This window comes from Theropithecus gelada, chromosome 6, assembly GCF_003255815.1.
Source record: "Theropithecus gelada isolate Dixy chromosome 6, Tgel_1.0, whole genome shotgun sequence".
Classification (NCBI taxonomy): domain Eukaryota; kingdom Metazoa; phylum Chordata; class Mammalia; order Primates; family Cercopithecidae; genus Theropithecus; species Theropithecus gelada.
The window spans coordinates 61,389,753-61,401,832 of record NC_037673.1 but is presented as its reverse complement, the minus strand read 5'-3'; the positions used below and the strand labels follow the sequence as shown (position 1 = coordinate 61,401,832).

Below are 12,080 nucleotides of genomic sequence, written 5' to 3'. Positions count from 1 at the left end.
AGTGAATAATGTGGAAATTCCAAAGAAGGTTAGAGAAAACATTAATTTATTTAGAAGCTGTCAAGACCTGCAAGTAGTATCTACCTCTTCTCTTTCAAGGTTGGCCTGACTCAAGAATTCCACCAAAATTATCTGTGGTAAGCAGAATATTACTTCCCTCCCTCCCCTCAAAGAGGCCCATATCCTAATCTCTCGAACCTGTGAATCTATTATGTTAAATGGCAGTGGAGAATTGAGACTGCAAATGGAATTAAGGCTGCTAACTAGTTGACATTAAAATAAGGAGATTATCATGGATGAAGTGGGTGGGTCCAAGTGTAATCACAGGGTCCTTAAATGAGGAAAAAGAAGACTGAAGAGTCAGAAACAAAGAGATGACACTGTGAGAAAGACTCAACCGGCTATTGCTGGCTTTGAATATGGAAGCTGTGCATGAGCCAAGGTTCAGGCTCTACACGCCAGAAAAGGCAAGAAAACAGACTCTAACCTGGAGCCTGCAGAAAGAAATGCAGTCCTGCTAACACCTTGATTTTAGTCTAATGACAACCATTTCCCACTTCTTACCTACAGAACAATAATAAATGTGTGTGTTTTAAACAACTTAATTTGTGTTAATTTGTGACAGTGGCAATAGCAAATGAACTTACTATCAAAGTACATAGATAGTGCTAGTCCCTTCATTTCCTTAAAATACATGCTTGGCACTTATCCCACTGGATTATGCTGCTCCTTTATCGAAGCTGCCTCATTTGTATTTCCTACGGATTAGACAACCTAAATAGACTATCCATTGTTGTGGCTAGAGATAAAAGGGAAAAAATTCAGCAACCAGAAACAACTTAATGTATAATGCAAAAATATCTTTAAATGTTTTCATTGGACAAAAAAAGGTATAATTAGTGACAAGAAGTCATTGACTGGTGTGACCTTGTTCCAATCACTTTTATTGATGAATAAAAGGATGATTTACCAAACCCAAGTTAAGAAACTCTGCTGAACATCAATGTATATGAATGGTTCACTGCAACCTACTAGCTAACATCATTTCACTCCTCTCTACCAGCACCTCAATCCACACTGAAGCACAATACCTGCTACTGATTTTATGCTGAATTTAGAGGAAATGCCTATTTTCAGAAAACTACACATGCTACCTGAAACTTGAAACCAGAATACATGATATGTCTAACCCTAACCCTTAAAAATAAGTTATCCCAAGTATTAACACAGAGTAGTTGTTTTATTCCCTCTGGACAAACATACAATAAATGTCCCTGAAAAGCAGTTTAGCAAAAGCATTGACAGATTCTTAGCTAGAGACAGATTAATAGCAAGAGAAAGCCTTATTACGATTCTCTAAACCCTTTCTCATAAAGCACAAAATCTTTTACGTTTTCAGTCATCAAACGACTGAAAATACACCAATCCATATCCTACCCCAGTAAATGAAGTTCTTTGATGGAAAACATTATTTTGATTGTTTTGCTCCAGAAGGGAATTTGGTGCCCTCTGGTGTTGAAAAACAAGATGATCCATTTCACCATTACAAACCAGCACTTCAGAGAGGGTCACAAAAGCACAGAATTTAAGAGCTAAATAGCATATTTCAGGACAGCACAGATATGTAATTATTTTTTAGTAGAAAGTTTTAGGCCAGCTGCGGTGCCTCACGCCTGTAATCCCGGCACTTTGGGAGGCTGAGGTGGCTGAGTCGCTTGAGTCCAGGAATTCAAGACCAGCCTGTATAGCAAGACCATATCTCTACCAAAAATACAAAATAACTTAGCTGGGCTTGGTGGTGTGTGCCTGTAGTCGCGCCTAATTGGGGGGCTGAGGTGAGAGGATCCCTTGAGGTAAGGAGGCAGAAGTTGCAGTGAGCTGAGATCACGCCACTGCACTTCAACCTGGGTGACCGAGTGAGACCTCGTCTAAAAAATAAAAAAAAAAAACAACAAAAAAAAGGAATAACAGAAAGTTTTGGTCATGGATTATTATTCAATTTTTTTTCTGATAGATTATTTAAACAGCATTATTTTGAAATTGAGCCTCTTAGGTAAAATAATACTTGGCTACATGATCTGTTGGAGATTTTCCCTCTAGCTTTACAAGGAGAACAAAGGTGAGCGATCTAAGATTCTGCACCAAAGTAATGAATAAAAAGGGTATATTAGGGTAATGACTTACAATGATTTTTTAATGTTTTACAAAATACTGGAGACATAAAATAGAACAGAAAATAACATCTGCGATAATACCGCCCAGCTTAAGAAATAAAACATAACTAATAGCATTCCAGATTATATGCTCCTTCCCCTTCATAGATAACAACTCCCTCAAATTTGGCATTTTATTTTATTTTATTTTTGAGACAGGGTATTGTTCTATCATCCAGGATGGGGTGCAATGGTACCATCATGACTTACTGCACTCTGAACCTCCTGGGCTCAAGCGATCCTCCCGCCTCATCCTCTCCAGTAGCTGGGACTATAGGCTTGCAAAACAATGCCCGGCTAAGTATACATTTTTTGTAGAGATGGGGGTCTCACTATGTTGCTCCAGCTGACCTTGAACTCCTGGGCTCAAAGCAGTGCTCTTGTATCAGCCTCCCAAAGGCTAGGATTTCAGGCAAGAGCCACCATGCCTCGCCAAATTTGGCCTTTTAATGATTGTTGCTTAAATATATTTTTCAGTTTTCAGCCCTCTGACACTATTATATTGCTTCTAAGATTAAATATAAACTTTAAAATATTACTTTGTAAAAAGGAATCCCAGGGGATAATTAGTTGGTATGCTGAGCCAAGGAGAGGATTCTAGGTACCACCCCAGTTTGGGGGCACATGGAGGCTGATATTGTGAGGTCTCCACATGTGAGAAGAGTAGGTAAGATTTGCATCTCCACATGGGACAGTTTTTAAGGAGGTTTAAACAGGACAAGGAAGCACTGCTAGCAAGTGACTATGGTTTTAAAAATGGGTAAGGGCAGACATGGAGCAATGAGAGAGAAAAACAGGTTGGCAGTGTATATCTTGGTTGACATGGTAAATAAAGCCAACTGTGCAGATTTAGAATATAAAAAAGACAGGCTTTCCTATGCATAAGGCCAAAAGAGCTGAAGGTATCACCTAGTTCTATTCATCAAACACAGCTAGCACTAAGCTCAGACCAAAATGGTTAATTCCAGTTTTCTGTGTGTGTTACTACTCTGAGACTAGCTGATGATTGATTTTTTTCCCTTAACAAGCTGGTTTTACGTAAAACTTAGCATCTTACTCCTTTTAGGTTGCTAGTAACAGAATGCCCAAGACTGGGTAATTTATTAAGACCAAAAAATGATTTTCTCACAGTTTGGGAGGCTGGCAGCCTAAGGTCAAGGGACCAGCATTTGCTGTGGTGAGGGCCTTCTTGCTGCATCCTCACATGGCAGAAGGTGGAAGGGTAAGAGAGCAAGCTAGCTGAATGCTGCATGCAGCCTGTTTCAAAAGGGCTTTAATTCCATTAATGAGGAAGGAGTCCTCACGCCTAATCACCTTTTAAAGGCCCCATCTCTGAATACTATCACATAGGCAACATATGAATTTTGGAGGTGACACGTTCAAACCATAGCACTTGGGAAAGACAGCATGCATGCATCTTTGCTGTTCTCTTACCTCCCAACTGACATTTCACCCCAGTGCCTGAGGAGGTCAGTGCTCCTTTCTCAAACCTTTCCTATACTCCAGTGACCTAGTAGCTCATGTAAATCAGGTAATGCAAGTAAAATACCTTCCATTGTACCCAGCATATAGTAAAGCTCATTAAATATTAACCTGCTGTCATCATCTCACCACTAACATTTCTCCCTCCCATTCTCTCTTTCCCCATTGCTCGTAATCAAAACTCTCATTCTCTCAATAGCAGGGTAAGAAAAGCTGTATGAATGAACTAAACATTACTTGTACATAAATATTTATACCATCTTACTAGGTGCCAGGACCTATATTAGGTGTTGGACAGCATAGGATCAAAATATTTTCTCTCTCCCAGTATGGTTCTTTATCTACCCTTCTCTGCCTGGCAACCACTGAAATCAGCTGTCTTTCCCTCTATAACATCCGTCAGAATTCTCTTTGCTGCTGTTAATAAGTCTTTTGTCAAGGACTCTTATCACCTAAGTCTAAACCTCTTTTAATTCCTTTTTGTTGACCTCTCTTCCTTTCAATAGTTTTTGACCCTGGAATAACTTGAGATATAAATATGTACACACACACACACACACACACACACACACAGCCCAGCCTAGACCAACTGAAGGAAATCTTATAGAGCCAATCATGCTTGCTCCTTTGTGACTACTTTAGAATTCTCAGTTGCATCTTAAGGTCTTGGCCAAAGCAATCACATATTAAGTAAACTGTGGTCCAAAATTCTCTATGATATGACATTTCTGCAAATACCTAAGCAAATGATTACTGAAATTCATGTGTCTCCCCCTATCTACTTCCATTTCCAGGAAGGGACAATATTTCATTCATTGTTGTATCCTCAATACTTGGCACAGTTTCTGGCAAAGAGTAAACTACCAAGTGATCATTAGTTACATGAAGGAAAGGATGAATGAAGAATAAAGATATATGATAGTAAAATGTTTTCTGAATCATCAAAAAAAGATAAAATATGTGGGAGAAAAACTTTCTTTCTTGAAAGGCTGTGGAGTAATGGTTAAGGGCACAAACTTTGGGACACAGGTCTATGATCACATATTAGGTTTGTAGGCCTAGGGAAGTTATTTAACCACTCTGAGATTCAGTTTATCCATCTATAAAATAGGGATAATAGAAATTATTTCTAAAATTGTGTCAAATTAAATGAAATAATGCACTCAGAAAAATAACTGGCATCTAGAAAGGTGAGGTAAGCAGAATAATGACTCCCCAAAGATGTCCATGTCCTAGTCTAAGATCCTGTGAATATACTACCTTACATGGGAAAGGGAACTTTGCAGCTATGATTAAGTTAAGAACCCTCAGATGGGAAAATTACTTTGGATTATTCAGGTAGACCCAATGTAATCACAAGGGTCCTTAAAAGGGTCAGAGAGAAGATGAGATGAAAGAAAACAGGAGTTGCAGTGATGCCATATGGCTGGAAGGGGGCCACAAGCCAAGAAATGAAGGTAGGCTCTAGAAGCTGGAAAAAGAAAGGAACAGATTCTACTACAGAGCCTCCAGAAGACATATTGCCCTGTCAACATATTGATATCAGCCCCATAAGGCCCGTTTTCAGACTTGTGACCTCCAGAACTATAAGATGATAAAACTGTGTTATTTTAACCAATGTTTACGGTGATTTGTTATAGCAGCAATAGAAAACTAATATAAGAGATATGTAAGCATGACAATTATTTTTCCTCTCTGTTACAAAACATTCCCAAGTTAACATCAACAGTGATAACTCATGTTGATAGTACGTGTTCTTCTAATAAAGAATGGCATTTTATCTCTGTAGTCTTCCTCCCCGAAATTCATGTGCAGAGAAGAGATAATATAGCATGTTTGTCTTCACTTACAAGGCTGGCCCTTGTGTCATCCAGAAACTTGAATTTTGGGAGAGCTCCCATCATCCTAATTGATAATAGTGACTCACCGTGCCTAAACAGTACAATGTGATTTATGCTTAACACCTGTTTTCCTTCCAGAAGTTTGGAATTTTGGTATGTGCCAGATAGAGGGTACCTATGTGACCAGTTCCCAGTAAAAACCTTTGGTACTTGGTCTATAATGACCTTCCTGGTGCCCAGCATTTCACATCTGTTGTCATAACTTACTGTTGGGGGAATTCAGCACATTCTGTATAACTCTATGGGGCTAAAACTCTTGGAAGCTTGCACCTGGTTTCCTCCAGATTTCACCTGATGCACCCCACCCTTTGCTGATATTGGTTTATATCCTTTTGTTGTAATAAAACATAGCTGGAAGTATGACGTTCTGCTTAGTTCTATGAGTCCTCTTAGTGAATCATCAAATACGGGAGTAGTTTTGGGAACCCATGACACAACCGATAAGACCAGTCTAATCATGGCGAAAACATCAGGCAAATCTCAGTTGAAGGGTCTTTTACAAAATACCTAACTAGTACTCCTCAAAACTGCCACGGTCATCAAAACAGAGAAAGTCTGAGAAAATGTCAAGAGGAAACTAATGAGGCATGACAACTAATTGTAAGGTGGTATCCTGAAACAACGAAGAAAAGAATATTAGGTAAAAACTAAAGAAATCTGAATACAGTATAAATATTAATAATAATGTATTGATATTGGTTCATAAATTGTGACAAATGTATCATACTAATGTAAGATATTAACAATCCAGGAGACTATGGGTGGAGCATTTGGGGACTCCCTGTACTATCTTCAAATCTTTTCTATAAATCCAAAACTATCCTAAAATAAAAAAGACTCTTTAAAAAATACTTGAGCATCTATTATGTACAAAGTACTGTGCTAAGCATCAGAAAACTAGATCTATATAATTACTTCAGGTAAAGGCATTATCAATCATTAGTTATTTTGTTCCATACCTGCTCATTTAGCTGTATGCTAGCAGAAAGGCCAAATTAAGATATTTAGTTTTATTTATTTAACTTGACTGCACATTTATATCTTATTATTCTAGATGATGACTTCCTAGAAGGTAGAATAAAATTAGAATTATCAACTTACTGAGCATGTCCTAGGTATTTTTACAATCATAAAATAAACAAACAAACTTACACTGAAATAATAATTTGACAGAAAGTAGAGTCAGTAATACCTACCTGTTTCAATATATGACTAAAGGTCACGATGTTCTTTTACTCTATTGATTGTCTTCTTTACTAAACGACTATTTTGTGACTTTCTATGTTTAATAAAACCATAAGAAACGTATTATAAACTCAAAATTGTCACATTTTCATTACTGCAGCTTTTCATTTCAATAACCATTAATTTTCTCCTTGAGGAAGAGAAGAATGAATGGGGAATAATTCTCCAATATTTCCACTGCATAGATAATCAAATATATATTGGGAGTGTGATTTGTATAAGATTTTAAGATGATGAATCAAGAGATGAAATATTAAATGGGCTCCTTTAAAAACTGTAAAAATTTCAAAATGACCCCTATATGCAGATCCATGAAAATGAAACTTAGTGCCTTTGTGGAAGATATGTCTTTGCTAGATAAAACCAAATAAGCAGGTCTTCAATACAACTTATTGGCTTCTATTATCCCCAGTGTCTAAATCATACCTTTTTAATAATATAAGTCCCTTAATTCATTTAGCTCACTGAAAATAATGTAACAGAATTATTGTAGATGACTCAGTGATTTATTACAAACCATGATATATGGTCAATTATTTTAAATTTTCAAGTACAATACTCCACAGACACATAAGGCAAAACTCCCTCTTTTCACAACAGCGTCCTCTGGCCTTAAAGAGACATCTTCTTTTATTCATACTAAATAGGCCAAAAGGTAAGAAATGCAAATGCAGTAGAATGAAATGCTGTTTAAATAGAATTATTTAGAAATACTAAGAAATACTAAGCAACTATACTAATGGTAGCTTTAGTTTCCCTCAATTCAGTGAAAAAAATGTTTTGCTCTAGGATTAAATGTTTTATTAATTTTCTCAAAATGCTGATATATTGGCAACTTCCTAATTACACTAATAACTTAGATAAACTAGATGGACCAAATGAAGTTGCAAAACAAATTAGAAAAAGTTTTAACTGCATTAAAATAAAAATACCACATAATAAAACTTATAGTATTCAGCTAATGCAGTAAAGGAAATTTATAGCATTAAATGATAAGGTAAGAAAAAAATCTCAAATCAATAATAGAAGTTTCTATCATAAAAATATTATAAAAGAAGGACAAATAAATTCAAAGCAAAGGAAGTAAAGAGAAGAAATATATGTAAATATATACATATTTATATATAAACAAATTTTGAAAACAGTAAAACAATTTTAAAAACAATAAAAACAACTGAAAAAGTTGTTTCCTTGAAAATATCAATAAACTTAACAAACCTCTAAGCAAGACTGAAAAAAAAGGAGAGACGCCATCATTATCAGGATTGAAAAGAGGTTATCATTATAGACCTAATAGACATTAAAATAATAACAAATAAGGAATACTATGAACAATGTTACACATGTAACTTTGACAACTTGGATAATTCTTCAAAAACAACATCAAAATTTGCCCAATATGAAGTAGATAACCTGGATTGTCCTGTAATTATTAGATAAACTGCATTCATAGTTAAATGCCTTTCAACAAAGAAATCTCCAGGCTCAGGTAGTTTCACTATGAAACATTTAAGTAAAAAAATGTTATCCTCGGCCAGGTGCGGTGGCTCATGCCTGTAATCCCAGCACTTTGGGAGGCTGAGGCAGGTGGATCACGAGGTCAGGAGATCGAGACCATCATTGCCAACATGCTGAAACCCCATCTCTACTAAAAATACAAAAAAAAAAAAAAAATTAGCTGGATGTGGTCGTGTGCGCTTGTAGTCCCAGCTACTCAGGAGGCTGAGGTAGGAGAATCACTTGAACCTGGGAGGCAGAGGTTGCAGTGAGCCGAGATTGTGCCACTGCACTCCAGTCTCGCAACAGAGTGAGACTCCATCTCAATTAAAAAAAAAAAAAGTTATCCTCATTATTTTCCAGAAAACACAAAAAAAGACAACTAACTCATTTAGTTATATTCTCAGAGTATTATATACTCTATTATATACTCTATATTATATAGAGAGAGTATAATACTCTATATACTCAGAGTATTATATACTCTGGTACCAAAATCAGACAAAGATATTACAAAGAGACAATTTCAGACTAATATTCTTCATCAACAGAGGCATAAAAAAATCCTCAAAAATGATTAGCAAATAGTATCTAGTAATACACATAATAATATAGCATAACAAAGTGTAGTTTATGGTGGGAATGCAAGACTGGCTCAATATTTGATAGTGAATTATATTAACATTGAAAACACATGATCATATCAACTCATACAGAAAAAGCATTCTACAAAATTCAACATCCATTCATGAGAATATTATCAGCAAACTAGAAATGAAAGAAAATGTCCTCAACCTGAAAAAGAGCATACAACTAACATTATGTTCAATGGTGAATGCATGCTTTCCTGCTAATATCAGGAAAAAGACAAGGATTTCTGTTCTCAACATTTTCATTCAGCATTATACTATAATGAAGAATTGGAAACTAAAATTTAATAAAACATTAGCATTTAGCAACAGCATTAAAAAGAATAGGAATAAATCTGACAAAAGACATCAAGAATGTATACTCTTAATAACAGTTTTAAACATTAGCAATAAATAATTGTAAGTCAAAAACGTTTTAAATAACAAGAACTCCTCTCAAAAGAAAAAATGCTTGGTATAAATCTAACTAAACATGCACAGGTTCTGAATGCTGGAAACTGCAAAATGCTGATGAAAGAAATCAAAGACTTAAATAAAAAGACATAAAAAGAAAGACAATGTTCACATATTACGAGAGTCAACATAGTAAAGATTTCAACTCTCCCCAGGTTTATCTATAACTTCAATATAATTGCTATCAAAATCCCAACGTGATGTTTTATAAATATAAACAGACTGATTTTAAGTTCTACATGGAAAGTCAAAAACTTAAAATAGCTAAACCATTTTGAAAAGAGTAATAAAGTCACAGGAAAAAAGGGGTACTAACAAAAGCACAGACAAAAAGATGAACTGCACAGAAGAGAGTCCAGAAATATACCCACACATTTTCAGACAACTGATTTTTGACAAAGCTGCAAATGCATTTCAATGAAGGAAGGACATTGTTTTCAACAACTGGTGCTGAAACAATTGAGCATCTCTATGTAAGATAATAAACCCCTTAAGCCTAACAACTTATTAAAATTAATTTTAAATGAATCTTAATTCTCAACGTAAAACTTAAAACTATAAAATTTTTTGAAAAAACCATAGGAGAAAATCTTCATAACCTAGCATGAGACAGAGTTCTTAGATATAACAACAAAAGCACAATCTATTAAAACGTTTTTTGAGAAATAGGACATCATAAAAACTAAACAGGTTGGCTCTACAGGAAAAATAATTAAGGGAATAAAAAGAAAAGCTACAGACTGAGAGAAAATATTTACAAATCACATATCCATTGAAAGACTTGTATCCAAAATATATAAAGAACTCTTAAAAGGAAGAAAATAACCCAATTAAAAACTGAGTAAAAGATTGTATTTTTTGAGACAGGCTGGAGTGCAGTGGTATAATCATCGCTCACTGTAGCCTTGGTATCCTGGGCTCAAGCAATCCTCTCATCTCAGCCTCCCAAGTAGCTAGGACTACAGGCACACACCACCACGCCCAGCTAATTTTTTTGATTTTTTTTGTAGAGATAAGGTCTTGGGATGCTGCCCAGGCTGGTCTTGAACTCCTGAACTCAAGCAATTCTCCTGCCTTGGCCTCTCAAAATGCTGGGATTATAGACATGAGCTGCCACACCAACCCAAAAGATTTGAAGACACTTAACTAAAGAATACGTACAAAATGGAAAATAAGCACATATGGTCAGCATCCTTAAGGAAAAGCAAATTAAAATCATGATGTGATACAAATGTCTATATATTTGAATGACTAAAATTTTAAAATATTGAGAATAACAGTGCTTGCTTTCAAGGATACACAGCAAATGGAACTCTTTGCTGCTTGGAATGCAAAATTGTACAGCCATTCTGGAAAACAATTTGACAATTTCTCATATAATTAAATATATACTTACCATATGATCCAGCAATCCCACTCCTGAGTATTTACCCTAGAGAAATAAAAAATTAGGTTCACACAAAAATATGCACATGAATGTCTGTAAAAGTTCTACTCATAATTGTCAAAACCTAGAACAACCTGCTTGTCCTTTAGCAGCTGAATGGATAAATTGTGGTTCATTCATACAATGGAATACTACTGAGCAATGAAAAACAACAAACTATAAATACATGCAACAACTTGCATGAATCTCATAGGCAATTTTACTGAGTAAAAGAGGCCAGTCTCAAGGTTGTATACTATAGGATTCTATATTTTAACAGTATATTAATATTGTACAACATTATCAAAAAGACAAAAATAATGGAGAACACATCAGTGGTTTTCAGGGATTAGGAACAGGATGAGCACGTGATTATAAAGGTACATAGCACAAGGGAGTTTTGGGAGTGATCAAAATGTTCTGTGTGCCCATTCTGTTGGTCATTACATATAAACCTTTACATGTGTTTAAGTCATAAAGCTGTATGTAGAGAATAATTTTATCGCATGATAATTTAAAAAATAAAAATGAAAAACAAAAGGACTATGCTGGATAAAAAAGAAGTTTGCTGGTTAAATGTGGTTCAGTGCTATGTCTTTCCCCAAAGTAGATGCTCAATTAACTTTTGCTAAACAAAAACCCTGAAACTGGCTGTAATGTCTGCTTCAATATCCATCTCATTTACATCCCTAAGATTCAAATATTTAAATAACTTTTTGTACTGTCATTAATGCTTTCTGTCATGGTATAGATCACTGAAAGATGTCTAGCTTACAAACATTTATTAAAAACCTCAAGTGAAAGTCAGAAATCCAGATATATCAACCAATTATTCTAAACTTTTAAAAAACTATCATTAATAATAGTAACTTTTACTTTACATATTATATGTTTATCCTCATTTTAAAAAAGGCAAGATCGATCTGTACTGAAGTCATTACTCAGACACAGTATCCCAAACAAGCATTTAATAAGTGTTCACACAATCTTTATTAAATATGGAATGAAACTGCACACCTATGCCATTAATTTGTCTCAGATATTTACTCTTTCTAGGATTTGCCTTTTTGCTTGAATTAGCAAAACAGACTTAAAAATTGTAATTATTCTGGTTCTAACTGCGATGTATACTTACATCACTAACACAAAATTTCTGTGCTGCTATACACTTCAAAATTCTCTGTGCTAAATAAACACTGGGTGTTTGTTTGCC

The 12,080-nt window shown here is 35.1% G+C and overlaps 1 protein-coding gene across 2 annotated transcripts in view; it reads right to left on the bottom strand.

The window, feature by feature from the left end:
• Window positions 1-10,447: 10,447 nt before the first annotated feature.
• RNF180 (ring finger protein 180) overlaps window positions 10,448-12,080 on the bottom strand; it is a 52,140-nt gene continuing 50,507 nt past the window's right edge. For both annotated transcript variants that reach the window (XM_025388408.1, XM_025388409.1), the window contains one exon: window positions 10,448-10,873. In XM_025388408.1, the coding sequence (XP_025244193.1) occupies window positions 10,814-10,873 (60 nt within the window). In that variant the 3' untranslated portion in view covers window positions 10,448-10,813. The remainder of the gene's footprint in view (window positions 10,874-12,080) is intronic.